The following is a 19,197-nucleotide window of genomic DNA, read 5'->3' on the forward strand; positions in this document are numbered from 1 at the left end:
GACCATCGTAAAGCTCATTTAATTTTCATCTGTTTCTCTAAGGATCATATGAAGAGGATTTAAGAGACATTTAAGTTTTATCTTAGTGAAACTTATAAAGCTCCTATTTATTCATATTATGATTCTACTTAATAAGCTTTTCAGTTACTAAACATAAATCCTGTGATTGTACAGTGATTAGCACAATGGGGCCCCGGTCTATGATTAAGGCCCCTAGGTACTACAGTAATACAAATAAAAAATGAGTTGAAATATTATTTAAATTAGCACAGTCAATCAATAAAGACTTCTTACACACTTTTTACAACATGGTGAGAATCAGCAAAAATTACACTGGGATTCCATATTTACTTTCAGTGGTATAACCTCTGGTATTTATATTTCCCATTGTATACTCCAGTGTTGGCAGCTAGATTTTGGGATGACAAGATACTAGATCGCAAACAGAATACCACAGTACATGACTAGGGCCTAAAGGTATCACCTAACTTTGGATGATTATGTATTAAGAAACCAAATAGGAATCGATCACACCATTTAAGGATGTATCCAAATCTTAGCTTTCCTATGCATAGTAACCTAGAGCATCAAATCTAGCTATCATCAAAACTCAGGTTTCCAGTACTTTTTCATTCCCACATACAAAAGCTGTTAGTGAAGCCCAAGTGGTCTAGTCAAAGAGAAGAATAGTTTATATTTTTTCACTGTAGTCTTGCCCTGCTAATCAGAAAAGTCTAGAAGGAGGTTGAAGATCATGAGAGCAATAGGTAATGCAGCCCAATATCCATCTAGACCGTCTTTTTTAAGAGATTGAGGATCCCTTAGATCTGTCCGCAATAGAGAGAAATCGTCTGGGAGACTCCTTGAAGGGCTTAGTCTATCTAAATATAAGGCTAATGATCTCCTGACACTGAGCGTGTGTAATGTTGCCTTCCTTTTGTCCCAGTGTGGTTTCAGAAAGAAGATTGGGAAGTGGATAATCCAGTTTATATGGAAGTGCAAAGATATTTTCAGTAGAAACCTTGTGTAGCGGGGTGGACACCCGCTCCTGCCCTGAAGGGCTTGAAATCAGCCCTGGAGAGGGCTGCAGCTCTAAAAGCTGGGCTGATTGGGGAGGCGGCTGCAGCTGGGCCACACCCCAATCAGGCCACAGCTGGCCTGTATAAAAAGGCTGGGAGCCAGGAGCTCAGCACTCTCTCTCTGCCTTTAGAGGGAGAAGGGCCTGGCTGCTAGGGAGCGTACACGTGTACCTACGGTAGAGCAGGGCTGGGGGAAAGGCCAAGGGAGCTGGGGAGCTCTGGCCTAGGAAAGCCCCAGACTGCAGGCCTGGTAAGGCCTATTAGGTACTGGGTTGCACGGGGCAGCCCACGGGTAGGCAGAGGCAGCAAGTCCAAACACCTTTGCCTGTGCTGAGTGGCTGATACACTGCAGTCTGCCCCAGTGAACAGGGGCTAAGTGATGACTGGCAGTAGCCAAGACTGAGGCAAAGTGGGGATAGTGGGTGGGGGTTCCCCTGGGAGGGGGAGACCCAGAAGTGTGGGTTTACTGCCAGGAGGCAGCACCCCAGATAATGGGGCACCGGGTCCTGGGAGGGACACAGGGGCCAGAATGAGGTAAAGTGTATCACCAGCCTGCAGAGGGTGCTCCGGAGCTTGGACGAGCTAAGTCCTGAGATCGACCAGCAGGAGGCGCCACAGGGGTGAGTCCACACCCTTACACCTTGGGTGTGGTCATAGTGTAACCTTGTCTTTGAAAAAGACTGTAAGGGATGAGGGTAACTCATTAGAGCCCCTATCTCTCCCACACTTCGAGCAGAAGTAATGGCTACTAGAAATGTAGTTTTCCTAGAGAGGTGTAGAAGTGAGGAGGTGGTCATGGGTTCAAAGGGGGGGGATCTGGTTAGACACCTGAGGACAAAGTTGAGGTCCCATGTCAGTACAGGTCACCTGATTTGTGGGAAGAGGTTACTCGTGCCCTTGATGGGGTGAACCAGTGGATATATTGAGCTTAGACTGGACGGGGTGAACCAGTGGATATACTGAGCTTAGACTTTCAGAAAGCCTTTGACAAGGTCCCTCACCAAAGGTTCTTAAGCAAAGTAAGCGGTTATGGGATAAGAGGGAAGGTCCTCTCATGGATCAGTAACTGGTTAAAAGATAGGAAACAAAGGGTAGGAATAAATGGTCAGTTTTCAGAATGGAGAGAAGTAAATAGTGGTGTCCCCCAGGGGTCTGTACTGGGACCAGTACTGTTCAACGTATCCATAAATGATCTGGAAAAAGGGTGAAACAGTGAAGTGGCAAAATCTGCAGAGGATACAAAACTACTCAAGATAGTTAAGTCCAAATCAGACTGCAAAGAGTCACAAAGGGATCTCACTAAACTGGGTGACTAGGCAACAAAATGGCAGATGAAATTCAATGTTGAGAAATGCAAAGTAAAAACAATCTCAACTATAAATATAAAATGATGGGGTCTAATTAGCTGTTACCACTCAAGAAAAAGATCTTGGAGTCATTGTGACTAGTTCTCTGGAAACATCCACTCAATGTGCAATGGCAATCAAAAAAGCGAACAGAATGTTGGGAATCATTAGGAAAGGGATAGATAATAAGACGAAAAAAATATATTGCCTCTATATAAATCCATGGTATGCCCACATCTTGATTGCTGTGTGCAGATGTGGTCATCTCATCTCAAAAAAGATATACTGGAATTGGAAAGGGTTCAGAAAAAGGCAACAAAAATGATGAGGGGTATGGAACAGCTTCTGTATAAGGAGAGATTAATGGGACTTTTCAGCTTGGAAAAGAGACGACTAAGGGGCGATATGATAGAGGTCTATAAAATCATGACTGGTGTGGAGAAAGTAAATAAGGAAGTGTTATTACACAAGAACTAGGGGTCACCAAATGAAATTAATATGCAGCAGGTTTAAAACAAACAAAAGGAAGTACTTCTTCATACAATGTGGAGTCAACCTGTGGAACTCTTTGCGAGAGGATGTTGTGAAGGCCAAGACTATAACAGGGTTCAAAAAAGAACTAGATAAGTTCATGGAGGATAGGTCCATCAATAGCTATTATCCAGGATGGGCAGGGATACAAAATCAACCATACCAACATGGTGGGCCGTGTCTCTAGTTGCAGTAAGCTGGTTCTGCAGAGGTTTCTGGTTGGCTTGGTCCCTGGTAATAGAATGGAGAGCCTTCAACAGAGACTGAAGAGAAACTGTCGTCGTCGTCCTCCTCCTCCTCCTCCAGCAGAGGTGGAGCAGTTATGGATGCTGAGGGAGACTCCATCAGTACAGCACGCATGCCAGGAAAGTGAGATGGGATTGGTACTTAGAACCTGTCGGTGACAAGCAAGGGCAATTCAGGCGTTTCTTAAACCAGCAAGTCCCAAGAAAATCAGAATTCCTGCTGTACTGGAATGGTGGGCAGTACCGTTGAGGTAAGATGAGCGGAAGTAGCCAATATAGAAGGAGCCAATGGTACTGGAGGTCTCCTGTGCTCCGACGAATGACTAGAAGGTGTTGATCTGGTCTTTTGCAGAGCCAAAATACTTGGTACCCAAGCCCTACAGTACTCTGTCGTTACCGATTTAGAGGAACTAGTTTTCTCTCTACCACTCCATTCACTCGATGGTACCAATCTTCTGGAGCCTGAACCTTTGGGGTCTTTAGATTTGGTGGCCATACCTGTACCTGAGGACCCAGCAGCCTTGTGGGTGCCGAGTCGGAGATCAGTTGGTGCCCCTTGTCGGGGATTGTCTCTTTGCAGCAGCTTCTCTACCCAGAGAATTTGTAGCCCACTTTTTGAGAGGAATTCAAAGATTTAATCTTCGAAGCCGCTGGAGAGTGTTGAGCCAAGGAAGTCAATAGAATCAGCCTAATCAGGGACCATTGTATGGCGGGTTCCTGGGCCAGGATCAGAGGCTGGTCAGAGTGAACTTTCTACCATTAGTAGCTGGAGTTTTAGCTCAAGGTTCTTTCCGGCTCTTAATTTTAATTTAAGGCAGAAAGTACACCTCTGAGGCATGTGTGACTCCCCGAAGCGGTGAATGTGGTGGGAATGCCCATCACTGATCAGGATTGCTTCACAGCAGGAGAGGCAACATTTAAACCTGGGAGAGCCAGGCATGCTCTGTCCGGGTTTCACTTCCCCAAAGGGAAGAGACAAGGAAAAATAACCAAGGACAGTGAGTTAGCTATTCTAATAACAAGAGGGAGAAAAAAAAAAGAGGTTGTGTATCGGGGGAGGAGGTTCAGGAAAAAAAAAGGAAAAAAGGGAGTAGTAACACTAACTAATGGAAACTCTATGAACTAACACTAACTCGAACCAGAAAGTAAGATGTAAGTGAGATATTATCAATGTGGATCCTGCTGAGGCTCCATCACAGGCTGAGGCGGTTGAGAAGGAACTGAGGGGGTGGTTTGCTCACCCAGCACTATCTAGCCCCAATGCAGGGTGTGAGATGGGGAAAGCACATGCAGGCCAAACAGACCCTACTACCTAAAATCTCTGATCTGAGGTGCAGGGGGCGCGAACACCCACTACTCGAAGAAGAAGGTGGTTTTCAGACCCCTTGGTGCTCTCAGACTTGTTATTAAATATATTCCTTTCTGTAAATGCCTTTGTTTCAATCTCTCTCTTTTTACATAGCAAAACCTAAGATAGGCAGCAGTACAGAAAAACAAACATGTCGGCGACTTAAAAATACTCATCATCGTCAGTATCAATGAAAGTAGAAAGTTCACTGCTGCACTGCAAAGACTAAAAAGACTGTTCCTTTTTGAATTAATACAGCAAGTCCTGTAGTCCTTTTAAAATGGTTTAGTACTAGCTCACTGAGCTATAATTTTTTGAAATTCTCCAGGGGTCCTGATGCTATAGATTTGGGGGTTATTTTAGAAGGGACGATGGGAAAAACTACCCAAATTACAAAACATACCAACAATAAGACAGATACCAAAGAACAGGAATATTGGTGTCTGTGCTAGAGCTATAGGAGTATTTTATATCAGCTGAGATGTCTCTTTACATATATGCACGATATAGATCCATTTTTAGAGAGGAGTAAGATAAGAGCACAGATCTGGGAATCAGGAGCTCCTGAACTCTGATTTCAGCTCCGACACTTCCTCTGTGGACATCCCTGTCTGTTTTTCCAAGAGTAAAATGCTGACAATGCCTACTTACAATGGAGGAGTAAAATAAGAATTAATGTTACAAAGGAGCCTTCAAAATGAAAAACCTGAAGCGCCAACTAAATTTAAAAAATAGAACAGTGGTACCATCAAAGGATGTGCATAAAGTACTCCTGGGGGTATTCTGCACCAAAAAATTAAAAATTCTGCACACAATATCTTAAAATTCTGACATTTTTATTTGTTAAAATAACACTATATAATCATGCCAGTGTCGATTATTTTGGCAATTTATTTCAAAATACCTGTCAGCAAGTATGTCTAACAATAAAGACACACACAAAAATTCCCCTGGGTGTAGAGAGTTAAAGAAACTACTATGATAACCTAGTTCCTATTTCTCTGTCCCCTCCTCTCTCCCCCAGAGCCCAGCCAGGGGACCAGACACTCACAACCCGTCCCCCCCAGAGCCCACCTGAGGCCCCACCCCAGCCAATACACCCGAACCCTCTTCTCCTCAGAGCCCAGCTGCGGGCCCCTCCTTGCCCAGACGCCCGTCCCCCTCCCAGAGCCGAGGGATCCAAGAGGGAAAAATAGCCTGATGTCTCAGGCTTGCAAAGAGTTTCCTGCATGCTGCCCTCCTTTCCTCAGGGAACGCTGGAAACTGCAGCTGCCAGGAACCCTCTCCCTCTCCCCAGCACTGTCTTCTATGTGCAAGCTGGGCTCTGCCGAGTCCAGTGGCCCCTAGTGGTGGCTAGCAGCACTGCAGCCCATTTTAGTGGGGGAAATGAAATTTTGTGCACACGTTAATATCAGCAAAATTCTGCATTGCGCAGTAGCACAGAATTCCCCCAGAAGCAGGGCCGGTGCAACCCATTAGGCGACCTAGGCAGTCGCCTAGGGCGCTACAATTTGGGGGGCAGCGACCGCGACGGTATTTCGGCGGCGGGACCTTCCGCTGCCTCTGTGGGGGGGCGGCCTTTTGGGGCGGGACTTTCCGCCGCCTAGAGCGGCGGAAAAGCTGACAGTGCTCCTGCCCAGGAGTAATAAAGGGCAAACAAAGCATTTAAGCATATGTTAAACATCGAACACGTGATTAATCCCATTGACCTCTCTAGGACTATTCATGTGCTTAAAATTAAGCATACGTTTAAGTCCTTTGCTGGATCAGCATCATAATAAGCCTATGAAATCATGTAATAATATTATAGCCATGATCTTTCCTTTCTTCTTTCCTTCACCATCTCCGCCCCACTTTGTTGCACTCACTTTTTGTATCACATTTAAAATTAAGTTACAAACTTCTTCGATCAAGGACTGTGTATAAGTGCCTAACATATATAAGTGCCTAACATGCTTTTGGTGCTGTATAAATAACAATTAGAAAAGAAGCAAGTCTAGTTGCTAAAGTACAGGATGAGTTAGAAGATCTGTGTTCTATTCCTGGCTCTGTCAGACTTCCTGAATTACTGCAAGTAAAATTCCCCCTCTGGGCCAGACAGTTTCCCTATCTGTAAATAGGTAACTGACTCACCTACCCCCCAGAGGCACTATATAGTTTAATTCAGAGGTGTTTTTATAACACCTGGATATCACTAAGGCTAGAAGGGGACATAGAAGATAAAGTATTATGACTGTACAATAACTAAAGACCTTTTCTTCAAAACCATGATTATCAGGAGACAAATTTCTAATATTTCTTACTGAAAAACAAGATCAGAAAGGTACAACATGTGGATTTATTTTTTTCTTAGCATGTTATTCATTACCAGAGGTGTGTGCATTTAATAAAAAAAGAGTTTGTTTTCTTCACAGCCCAAAATACTAAATCATAGAATTTGTTGCTATGGAAATAACTTGCGTTGCTCTTCACATCAGAAGGAGATACCATGCTGAGACCAAAGCTTAATACAAATAATCCTCCCTAATACAGAAAAAACATAGAAAATACCAGCCCAAGCATATATCGTGATATAAAATGTTCTCATTTTTAAAGTTTCCTCCTTTATGAAAACTCATCTCAATCTGTAAAATAACGTATAGTAGTCCTGCTAATAATACAAGCCCCTAGCAGCTCTACAAGAAGCAGAAAGTGGCAGTTAGGGATTTATCCGGATTAAAAAAAATTGAGTTCAGATGGATACTTGAGGAATTTCTTTATGTAAAATATAAAATAATGTAATCAAATGGACATTCGATTTTCTTCCACTTTGAAATCAGACATTTTCTTGCACATCAACCCAAAGGATTGTCTAGACTTTGATGTGAAGGCAAGTACAATTATGACATGAATGAGCTACAAAACAGACATCATACTATGAGAGAACACAACAAACACAACGAATATATATCAAAGGCAGTTTTTACTTATTTTTGCATTTTTGTTACTCCTTTGCCATAAGATGAGACTCAACAATATTTCATCTCCAGAGATAGCTCCACAATGTCAGCTGAGCCCAGAACGAGCTACTACATGAGAAACAAGTTTAGATCTCAAGCCTTGACCTGCCAATCCCATGTCCTATAGTACCCTCTTTAACGATCCCATGGCCCATTAGTGGGCAATTCTAATCAAATCTTTTCCGGACTTCTTCTGCTGGTCACTGTGACACAGAGCCTTGGAAGGGAGTGAAAGTAAAGAAAAAGGATTTTTAGGACTCAAAACATTCCCCCGGGAAAGAAAAAATTATCTTATTGTAACGCCGACAGACCCCGCTCATCGGCCGGCAGGATTGACCTCTGGAGTTTAGCGCATGAGCCTCCACAGCATGAGCTAAAAGCTAAGGCTGTAGAACAGACTAATTTAACTCTCTCTAAGTGGTCTCGCTGCCACTAGATGGGACAGAACACCACACCCAGGAGGTATGTGGGTTACATTATCACTACTCAGATTTTTTTTAATCTAGTCCAGGGGTCGGCAACGTTCAGCATGCAGCTCGCCAGGTTAAGCACCCTCGCGGGCCGGGCCAGTTTATTTACCTACTGACGCGGCAGGTTCGGCCGATCGCGGCCCCCACTGGTTGCGGTTCGCTCTCCCGGGCCAATGGAGGCGGCGGGAAACTGAGGCCAACACATCCCTCGCCCGCGCCGCTTCTTGCTGCCCCCATTGGCCCGGGACGGCGAACCGCGGCCAGTGGGGGCCGCGATCGGCCGAACCTGCCGCATCAGCAGGGAAATAAACTGGCCCGGCCCGCCAGGGTGCTTACCCTGGCGAGCCGCGTGCCAAACGTTGCCGACCCCTGATCTAGTCCTATGATTTCCAAGAATTTGCTCTCATTTCAATTTTCCATCTGGATCCTTGCATGTGATTGGCAGGAAATGATCCAGTTAGCTGCAGTGTGACTGCCAATTATTGTAAGACACAGCTAGTTGGAGACCTTATTACAAAATTTATGCTCAGCAGGAAAAGCTTAAGGCTAAAAAATATCCATCAGAACTCAAGAGGCCACAATTCTACATATTAGATACTGCTAAGAAAGGCTTTAAACCCGATTAGATTTTCCCTTGGGGTGGCCCCAAATTATTTGCTCTGATAGTAATCCTTTTCACAGTTCACCTTTACTGCTAACATAAGCCTACAATCCAATTTGTATAATACTATTTAAGTAAAAAATTGGATTTGTGTGTTTACTGTAAGGCAGTACTAGAGCTTGTAGTGGCTACATCTACTTAATCTGCTATATTTCCAATTCATGAGATGTTTCAAATGCTTCTCTGCCATCTGCAACTTCCCACATCAAGGCCCCCCTGTGTATAACAAGGGAAAATTACTCACCTGCAATTCTGAGCAGATTTTAACCACGGTTTCTGAAATGGTGAACATGGGTTGTCCTTGACAATGCTTACAGTGAAACCACATTTAGTACTGATACAGCATGTGTTACCAGTGGGAACAGCTAACAATGGGGAATTTTTGTAGCACAGACAAGACCAAAAGTGAGCAATCAAGAAAGAACCTTGGGCAAAAGGTGTATTTTATTTATCTTGACTTGTAAACTTGTACTAACTACAAGTGATGCAACACAGCAAGAGTAATGTCTTTAAAAGGATAAAAGACCCATTGTGTTTTCCAAGCACATATACCAGATTGGGGAAGTGGACACATTTTACTGCTGAGCATAAGATACAGAAAACTGAGCATACTATGCAAATACATTATTTTTTAAATTAATGGATCAGGGCTTGAACTGGAATCACATACAGGTATATAGCAAATACCTGCTTACCCCAACTGACAATTATGTTTACCCACTGTGATAATCAGCTACAGACACCCCAAAGGGAGAACAGAAGTTTTAAACCCCAGAAATGAACAGCTGAACCAAACAGTAACACAGTATTATTATACTACAAAAGTGTATCACGTAAGATCTTTTACAAAAGTTTGTAATGTTCTGAACTTGCTGGTCATTATGAGATATATATACACACACACACACTGTGGTTATGAAGCTATGTATTTATGCATACAGAAAACTGTGTTCGTAATCTGTACTACAATTTCAACTATACCTCACAGCAAGGAGAGGCACCTCCAGGTGTTTACACAAAACCAGTTCCAAGTAATGATCCTGGTCCAGCCAGGAAGAGACAATGGTGGACCATGAAAGTTAATGGAAAGACATTGAGACATCCCAGCTTTCAAATTAACTGAGGATTTCCACACACTGAATACACATGAGTCACCATGGACTAAGGAGAAAGAAAAAAAAAAAAAAAAAAAGGTAAAAAAGCATTTTAAAAGCAAATTTGTGTCTGAGATTTGGCATCCAGAACCTGAGGGACAGTCTTGAAAGCAGGAGGCTCTCTGTGAAGGATGGATCCCAACTATGTCTAGAGGGTACGCTGGGAAAAAAACTGTTCAAAGACAATTTTTGTCATTGAATCTTTCTTTATATCATGTTCAACTTAGTTATTTGGTCTCTTTAACCAGACCTTAAAATTGTTCTCCGGACCTGAAATCTTGGCATCATCTTAGAACTCAAAATTACAGACCAGAAACATGGAAGAAAAAAGTTAATCTCTCTCTATTTCTAGGTCATTGCCAGCGTTTGTCCTCACATCAACACTGTCTCTGGTGACATCTCTTTTCATGCTTTAAGTATATCCATTTCAACAACTGCAATTCCCTCTTTCACAATCTTCATTAATCCTTTTCTCTTAAATTTAAGAGTTCAGATTTTGTTACTCTATTAAATAAGACCATCACTTCCACAACCTTCTTCCACTCCAATTAACAAGTTGCGCTCCTTGTTAATGAACTCTGAACTAACTTATTCCAAACTACTTCTCAACTCCTAGCTACTGGCTCCCCAGGCCACTCACTCTAATTCCTCCAGTCTCATCCTCTGACTTCTTCCCATGACTCTGTATTGTCACTTTTAACTAAAATGCAATCCCCTTTTCTTCCAATAAACTAAATTCTCTGTAAGTCTTTCCTGTAAATCACAAGGATATTTATAAGTAACTGGAGTTCTCCAATAAACATGATATTCAGAAAGCCACCATCCTTGCACATGAAATATGAAAACACAGCCAGGTTGTATAGGTCAAAAAGGCATTGAGGTCTACACTGTAACACTGGGCAGTGCTAAGTGTTTGTGTCAGCACATCATCATAAAAGATACAGACACTAAAGTGGAACTGTTGTGTGCCAAAGGAGTCAGACTAATGTAACAGTGTTAAAGTTTGAGAAACTTGTCTATCTCCACTATGGCTTCAAGAGTAAGCTACAAACACATTCCAGTATCTCTGAAAGAAAAGTCCTGTCCTAAAAACAGCATGTGCTGGGCTGCAAAGATTTCTAGACAGTATTTAAAATCTACTTTTAAAAGTTAGTCTCTGCTCTGATGCATAAAAATTTGTAGGGCCCTAGAATTGCTCTAAACAGCAATTAAATTTTAAGCTATACATAAAACCAAAATTATCCAAGAAAACATGTTTCAACAGCAGTTCAACAAAGAACTACAGCAGACGCACAGGAAAAATAACAGAATGGAAATGGAGCCTGCATTTCTCACTTTATAGCTACAATCTGCATCCTAGAGATCTTCAGTCAAGCGACTTTGGTAAGATTCTAACTGCTTCTTAGGGTACGTCTACACTACCCACCGGATTGGCAGGTAGTGATCGATCCCCGATCGCTCTGCCATCGACTCCTGTACTCCACCGCGGCGAAAGGCAGAAGCGGAGTCGATGGGGGAGCAGCGGCAGTTGACCCCGCGCTGTGAGGATGCGAGATAAGTCGACCTAAGCTACGCTATTCTCGTTGCTGAAGTTGCGTATCTTAGGTCCATCGCCTCCCCGCAGTGTAGACCAGGCTTAAGAGTACAAGGTCTGAACAGCTCAGCACTCAGTTCTAAAAGTAGGAGCTTGTGGAAGCAATTTCATATGGGAAAACTTTCCTTTTTGCTTTAGATCACAATAAATTAATTCTAAAGATTTTTGTGGTGTTTTATATGAAGAACACTATTTATAAACTGTTATTTTAGTAGGGGATAAAATCGAATTAAAGTTTGCATTAGTTGATGTTACGGTCGTTATGGCCATTATTGCCAGGTTGTATGACAAAACTGCAAAACAAAGAAAAGATAATGACGACAGTTGAATTCAGTACATGGATTTTCTACCACAAAATGGCTATAGTTTATCTTACCAAAAGAACGCTTGTTCTTAAGTGAGACTCTGGTGATCTAAATAGGAATCTTCCACACGTTTCCAGCAGAGTACATGCCATTTCAATATGGTGATGAGAAAAGTCTGACAGAAGCATCTGTGTAAATATACACACAGTCACCACATTTTGAATCTCTTTTTCCACTCATAAGAACACTAATAAATATGATTTTATTAACTAGACAATTATTATTGAAACTGTTTTAAAAAATGGAAATGATATTTCATCTCAATTTGAGTGATAAGATACTGGCATGGTTCTCATGCCATTTCATTATGAAACTTCCTTTTAATAAGAAAGTAATATTGTGTAAAGTGGTGGTTTAGGTTCCAAATACAGGATTTCTACATTTAAAAAATAGGCTGTTTACAAAACCTACTATAGAAAACTCATAACTTTTAAAAAAATGATAATGCACACTTTTTAAAAATAATTCATACCTGCTTTAAAATTTGCTTTGCTAGATTGGAAAACCAACACTTAATATTGTACAAGCACATGATTAACCAAAAGTGAAATTAACTAATCTAGTTTTATTGTTCAAGTTGAGCAACAGATACAAAGAATAGGACTTCGCATTTTATAGTACTATCCAGATACTCACCAGCTACTAGAGAAACTGCATAAATGATTAGTTTATCTGATTTTTAAAATTCAGTTTTAGTAACTAACTAGATCTAAAAATTACCACCACCACCACCGGAAGCTACTTGAAAACATATTTATCTACAATGTCCTATTATAAACATCTTATTTTATTTTAAAAATCTGAGTTAAAATCAATTGTGAAGAGAAGATAAACAGTCAGACTTAACCTTAATACCACATAGGAATCTGGGACTAAACAGCTGGAGCTCAATGTTCTGAGATGATTTACTTCTTCCTCAATAAATGGTACATGCCTGCCTACTGAGGTGGCATATCAGCCTCTCTTTTATAGTCACTGAAAAGTTTCCTTTTTATTGGAGAAATAATAAGAAACAAAGTAATAACAAGTATCGGGGGTAGCCGTGTATCTACAAAAACAATAAGGAGTCTGGTGGCACCTTAAAGACTAACAGATTTATTTGGGCATAAGCTTTCGTGGATAAAAACCACTTCTTCAGATGCATAGATGCACTCTATGCATCTGAAGAAGTGAGGTTTTTATCCACGAAAGCTTATGCCCAAATAAATCTGTTAGTCTTTAAGGTGCCACCAGACTCCTTATTGTTAAAGTAATAACAAAAAGCTCATTTCCAGCTCTGCAAGGAAGTTTGGATGGATGATTAGGGATTGCTTACAACTACCTTCCGAGAAAAACAATTAGCAGCAAGTCATTTTCTCATATCCCAATAGGGAAGTATATTGTAATAGATTTTTTACTATGGGAGATTAGAACACTCCAGGGATGTTTCTAAAGTGACTGTAAAACAAACTTTTTTTTTTAAACCAAAAGTAACAAGAAAATCAAGGTTCCAATATTTTATGCAACACAACAACAAAATCTTTAACAATAGAAAAATGGAGGATGGGAGTGGGAAGATGATCTTATGCATTACAAACAAGTACTGTACTTTTCTAACTACATGTCTCACCAACACTAACCTTTAAACAATGCAGGGTGTCATTTTTGGAGAACATCTTGAACTTGGCAAGCTCTCCAATAAATCTCACAGTTTTATTTTTTGTTTCAATATTGATCTGGTCCTTTTTTCTCACCTAAATAAAGAGGGAAATATATATGCATTTAATTTTAGGGTCTCAGAAATATGTACCTTTTATGTATTTCTAATATATTTCCTTTCATTTAGCATACTTGTTAAGGCTGAGAGTTCAGAAAGTTGGAAATTTCCAGTCTGATTCCCCCCCCGACTATGTCTTCACCAATCTCTGGCTCCCCACCTTCCCCCTCTAATTTGGCTACTCCACTCAAACTTCCCCCATTCCCCTGATTTGGCTAACACTACAACTTCCCCCTCTTCCCGCCCCCGCCTCCCATCATCTCTGCTCTGGCTCTTCAATGTCTCCATCTCTGAACTTCCTTCCTACCTAGAACATGGTCCCCCAAAATACTGATAGCCTTAGGCTACATCTACACTACAGGGGGGAGTCGATTTAAGATACGCAAATTCAGCTACGTGAATAGCGTAGCTGAATTCGACATATCGCAGCCGACTTACCCCCCTGTGAGGACCGCGGCAAAATCGACCTCCGCGGCTTCCTGTCGACGGCGCTTATTCCCACCTCCGCTGGTGGAGTAAGAGCGTCGATTAGGGGATCGATTGTCGCGTCCCGTCGATTCCCGAGAGGTCGATTTCTACCCGCCGATTCAGGCGGGTAGTGTAGACCTAGCCTTAGAAACATGGCTAGTGTGACACTCTACATCACCCTGCCCAATATCACTGTAGCATGTTATAGGTGGAGTCTATAGTTAGTGTTCTGAAGGAAGCAGCCAAAATCAGGAGTCTTCAAACCAAATTGGGAGAGTTAACAGGACTGTCTTAACCAAAGTGATGTCCGTTTCATTAAAAGAAATTTTTAAAATGTACTGATGGACACTAATCAAAATATTATTTAATAAAATGCAAATAATGGAATTCTCCCTACACTCAAACTGATGCTTTGGCTTTAGCATAAACAATAATTAACTTAAATTAATTTTAAAAAACTATACATTTAAATAATCCATGTATTTGTTCTGTTAACTGATGCCACTAGAAAAAACAGATTTTGAGAGATCCATAATAAAGTTCAGGGGGAAACATTGAAAAAATAGCAGTTGTCCATCATAATTTTATAATCAAATTTAAATACAGGGCAGGAAACAAGACTGAAAAATAACTGTGAAGAACTATGTTTTCAGATTTCTAACCTTCTTACATTCCAATATTTATCTTTCTTGACATTTTCCAAGATGGATGTAGTAGGACTGAAAGCACAATATATAGCAGACATCTTTTTGTAAACAAACAAACTGCTATTAATACAGGTCAATGTCAATTTTAACTGTGAACTATAAATTCTATTCTATAACATTATTTCTAGTTTTTGCAGCTTCTGCCTTAACTTTTATGTAATTTCTAAGTCATGCTACCATCTGAACTAAGTTTAATTGTGGTTTAACATTGGAGCTTGAAGAAGACACTATATGAACGTGTATAAATAAATGACATGCAGTCTGACAAAAAGGTTATTCAATGTACAAATGAATCCAACAAAGCAATATAATTAGAAAATAAGACTTCTGAGCTACCTGACTATTCTGTTATGTTTGAGTCAGCATTTGCTTTAGTGAAAATAATATAACTTATAACAAGCATTTTTTTTTCAAAAGATGGTATATCAGATTTCTTAATCTGTATGCAGTAAAACAAACCAAACATACATGAAATCTGAAATCCCCTTTCAGCATGGAACAAAGATCCTCTGCTACATCAGACATACAGGGATGCAATGTGGCAACCAGCCTTGCATAAAATGGTAGCAAATCCAACCTGTAAACAAAAGTTACACACATGTATAAGATGAGAGGACAAAGCACAGATCTGATTCAAGTTATATAAAAATGTATTTATGCCCACAGATATACATACAACTACCAATTTGTGTGTGGATAAGACAATGCATGACTATGGGCATATATGTATAGTTACATATACAGTGTATTGGCTTATAGTTTTACTAGTTATATTGCTATTTCCTATTACTATATTTGATTTCCTTTAGATATTCCTGCTTTAAGTGCAAAACTCAACTCAACCTTAAACTATGGAACGCTGAGCAGAGCTTCTATAGTAATATGTACTGCAATCCTTCATGAATTTCTATATGCAAGAGAAATTCACAAGGCAATTAAGAAGCCTGTCAGTGTTCTAAATGATAACATTTCCTGCAGGAGTGCAGACAACTCCCATAGGTAACCAGAAATATGCATTAAGAGAGCAAACATACCGGAGACAAAAAATCCTATACTGTTAAGCAAACTAACATTTGAACAGCTGTAACAGGGCTACTAATTAAAAGAAAGCTCCAGAGAAGGCAGTCATTCATATACTGTAACCAGTTGTGGGGGGAAAAAAAAGCTAAAATAATGTAGCAGAAATTCACCTTTTTTCAGTCTCAGTATATAAGCATTTATTTTACAAATTGTTAAAAACTCTACCTTATTTCCCTGTAAGTTTTCCTTGACTACATCCCCTCATTACCATTCTCATGTGTTGCTGTCACTATTTTCTCCCCATCTTTTCACTTTTTAGTTGTTTTAGTGCACTGTTTATATTTTGATTGAGCTTTCTTTTCTCCTTGTTCCTTTCACTTTGAAACACTAAGCTCACCACTTGATCTGTTTCTAAAAGTTTAACAAGTTCCTGTAAACCCTTTTGAAAAAACAGATGATCTATTCAGTCATATAGTCCCACCTGCAAAGGTAAGCTTTGGAAACCAGAGAACCTGGGAATCACAAAACTATGAAGAGCAACTTCAAAAAACAAAAAAATATCTTCCCCTTATGCCAAACAATTTTAAGATATATTAGGAGCTGAACCTCTAGAACAAGTCCAGTTCTATAGAGTAGCAGTAAAGAAGAGAAGCTGCCTTAAAATCATTTACAGACAAGAGAGGTGAGCAATCGTGAACACAAAACTGATAGTTTTTCAGGACTGCACTGTAAGAAGGCTGGTTCTCCTATACTACTAGAACTGAAGAGAAACACTTATTAGATTCAGTTTTAAAATGTGTTATTTTAAGATGTTAAGTAGTTTAAGTGTTTTTAAAATCAACACACATGGAAGGCTCAATCTGCAAGGTGCTGATCACTTTGGCCCTGATCCTGCAAAACATTTAAGCACATGCTTATATGTTTTACTAAACTGTGGCCAGAGTGTTCAGAACACTGAAGTACTGAGGCCTTAAAAAATAAGGTAATTATGCCATTTAAAACTAAATTTACATTTATGTAGCATCTCTCCCCCAAAGGAAGTACTTTACAAATTAAACACCTACAGGAATCATGTCACCACTAAAGTTCAACTATTTCTGGATTAGGGGGAAGCAGCCAGACAGAAAACAAGGGTACACAGCACACATCGCACAACGAGGGGCGGAGGAGAAACAATGCACAATGTCTCCCAGGAAAATCTTTAAGAGTTATGAAATCTTTAACATCCACATAGAGGAGACAGGAGCTTGCCCATTTAAATTTTCTGCTCAACTGCGCAGTAAGTTACACAGCACTCTACACCTCAGAAAGCCAAGCTGACTCTAAATGATGCATAGAAACCCCAGTGAAACATTACAAACATTTCAGTTAAGTGCTTAATGGCTTTTATTCTCCCTCTTGTTAACCAATAACCTAACTACTATTTACATTTTAAAAGCTTACTGGGATAGGTAGTCAAGGATACTAGGCACAGCTAATTAATACCATATTATCAACATTATCCATTAACTCCATGCGAAGTCTGAAATACTCCAAAAAAGAAATGCTTTTGCTGGTTTCTGTTTTGTTTGAGGTTATTGTTTTTCCTAGCTGCTCAATTCCTCTTTCTTAAAAGGAAAAACCATGAAGTTTTGTTTAGTACTTGAATGTTAAGAGCTATTAATTAATTTTATCTCCTTAAACCCAACATACTTGAGGAAAATTAAGCCTTAGAGCAGGGTGTCCCAACCTTTTTCTTTCCGAGTCCCCCCTCACCCCCCCCATGCAATAAAAACGCCATGGCCCAGCTGTGCCACAACAGCTGTTCTTTCTACATATAAGAGCCAGGGGTAGCATTAAGGGGTAGCAAGCAGGTCAGTTGCTCTAGGCCCCATACCACAGGGGCACCGCAAAGCTAAATTGCTCAGGCTTCAACTTCAGCCCTGGGTGGTGGGGCTCAGAGTCCTGGGCCGCAGTCCCTTGCTGCAGGGTTTTGACTTTCTGCACTGGGCCCTAGAGAGTCTAATGTTGGCCATGCTTGGCAGTCCCCCTGAAACCTGCCCGCAGCCCCCTTAGGGATCCCTGCCTTAGAGCACATTACTGCTGTTCCATCGGAGAACACAAAAGGTTTCTTTATAGGGGAAAATACTAAGAGTGTGTATTTCCAAATAAGTGAAATATAGTAAAGAAAAGCCTGAGGTCAATTACTGTGAAACTGGCAACCAGCAAGAGATCTTGTCTATTCTATTTCTCACACACACACAAATACAAGTTTACAGTGTGCAATAGCTCCATCTACTGGTACCTATATTTTGTAAATCCATGCTCTAATTCAAATTGTTTTCATTCGATCATTTTCCCCGTCTCACATAATATCTTCCCTGTTTTGAGGAAGGGGAAGCATATTGAACTGGGTCCTCTATTTCCTCTTTCACTCACTAAGCTCTGGCCTCATGGACGAAGCATTCTGTGAAGTCTATCCCCAGCGCTTTGAGCAAGGTCAAACAAAATCACTAGTCAGACACACCGTGTTGTTTCATCTCTCCACCTTCTTGCTGCAGGTACTCCAGACTGAATCATATCCTGATTTTGGATCCCTGTGTTACACTGCCATTAGAACATTAAGCTGGCCTGTATTTGTACTTTTTGAGAAATATTTCTGGGATATCTTAGTCCCCTGGGGGGGGAGGGAGGGGTTAAAATACTGATCTCACAATGTAAAGACCCAGCTCAATTAAAGCAATACATGTGGCTGCTGCAAATCAGGTGTCTTCAAAATTGCAATGTAAAAAACCAAAGATGTTGTGTACTTGGAAAATAGGATTTTGCCAGAGGGGCAGCTTAAGGATGTGTAAATTTAGGTAATACAAGATACAAAATGCCCGCCTCGTACTTCAAATCATAATTCAATTAACTAAAATATATTCATAGGATCTAAATAGTTCAGTGCTCTTACCCATACACTGATCAACAGTCACAAAAATATTGACTGGTGATGTCAACTCCTCTCTTACTGCCATCAATCAAGACAGTGGGAATGATCACAACAAATTATGCCACTGACTTTTCATGCTTCTCAACAAGGGTTTTCTTGCCTTAGCAAAAAAGGCTCACTAACCTAAGCAGAGCCCTCAGACGGATTTATCCTGAAATGTAAAGTCCTCAGGAAGAGGGATATGCTAACATTCAGTTCAACAAAACTGACCTTGTTACTGATAATGGCAAGCCAAGGAGTTGAAAGAAAGTAAATATAAGGTTTTTTTAGTAGTTTAAATTTAAATAAAACATGCAGAGCTTTCACCTTAGAGTAGAAAACTAATATTTCTTGTCTTGAAAATAACTAATGCTCAAAATTTCAATATCACATGGGCAATAGTTTTCACAATCCAGGATGTCATTTTAACCCTAACACATTAAGAAATATTAGACAATGGGAGAACTCAGAACCCGTAACAGAAACTTTCATTATCTCTTG

The 19,197-nt window shown here is 40.5% G+C and overlaps 1 protein-coding gene across 18 annotated transcripts in view; it reads right to left on the reverse strand.

Moving 5' to 3' along the window:
- Positions 1-19,197, reverse strand: part of UPF2 (UPF2 regulator of nonsense mediated mRNA decay) — a 124,099-nt gene that overhangs the window by 60,879 nt on the left and 44,023 nt on the right. For 14 of the 18 annotated variants that reach the window (XM_065598734.1, XM_065598692.1, XM_065598584.1 and 11 more), the window contains 3 exons: positions 15,192-15,300; positions 13,412-13,525; positions 11,804-11,920 (listed from right to left, as the gene is read on the reverse strand). In XM_065598734.1, the coding sequence (XP_065454806.1) occupies positions 11,804-11,920; positions 13,412-13,525; positions 15,192-15,300 (340 nt within the window). The remainder of the gene's footprint in view (positions 1-11,803; positions 11,921-13,411; positions 13,526-15,191; positions 15,301-19,197) is intronic. The other 4 variants (XM_065598897.1, XM_065598867.1, XM_065598833.1 and 1 more) reach the window with 1 other exon arrangement.

Source organism: Chrysemys picta, chromosome 1 (assembly GCF_011386835.1).
Source record: "Chrysemys picta bellii isolate R12L10 chromosome 1, ASM1138683v2, whole genome shotgun sequence".
Lineage (NCBI taxonomy): Eukaryota > Metazoa > Chordata > Testudines > Emydidae > Chrysemys > Chrysemys picta.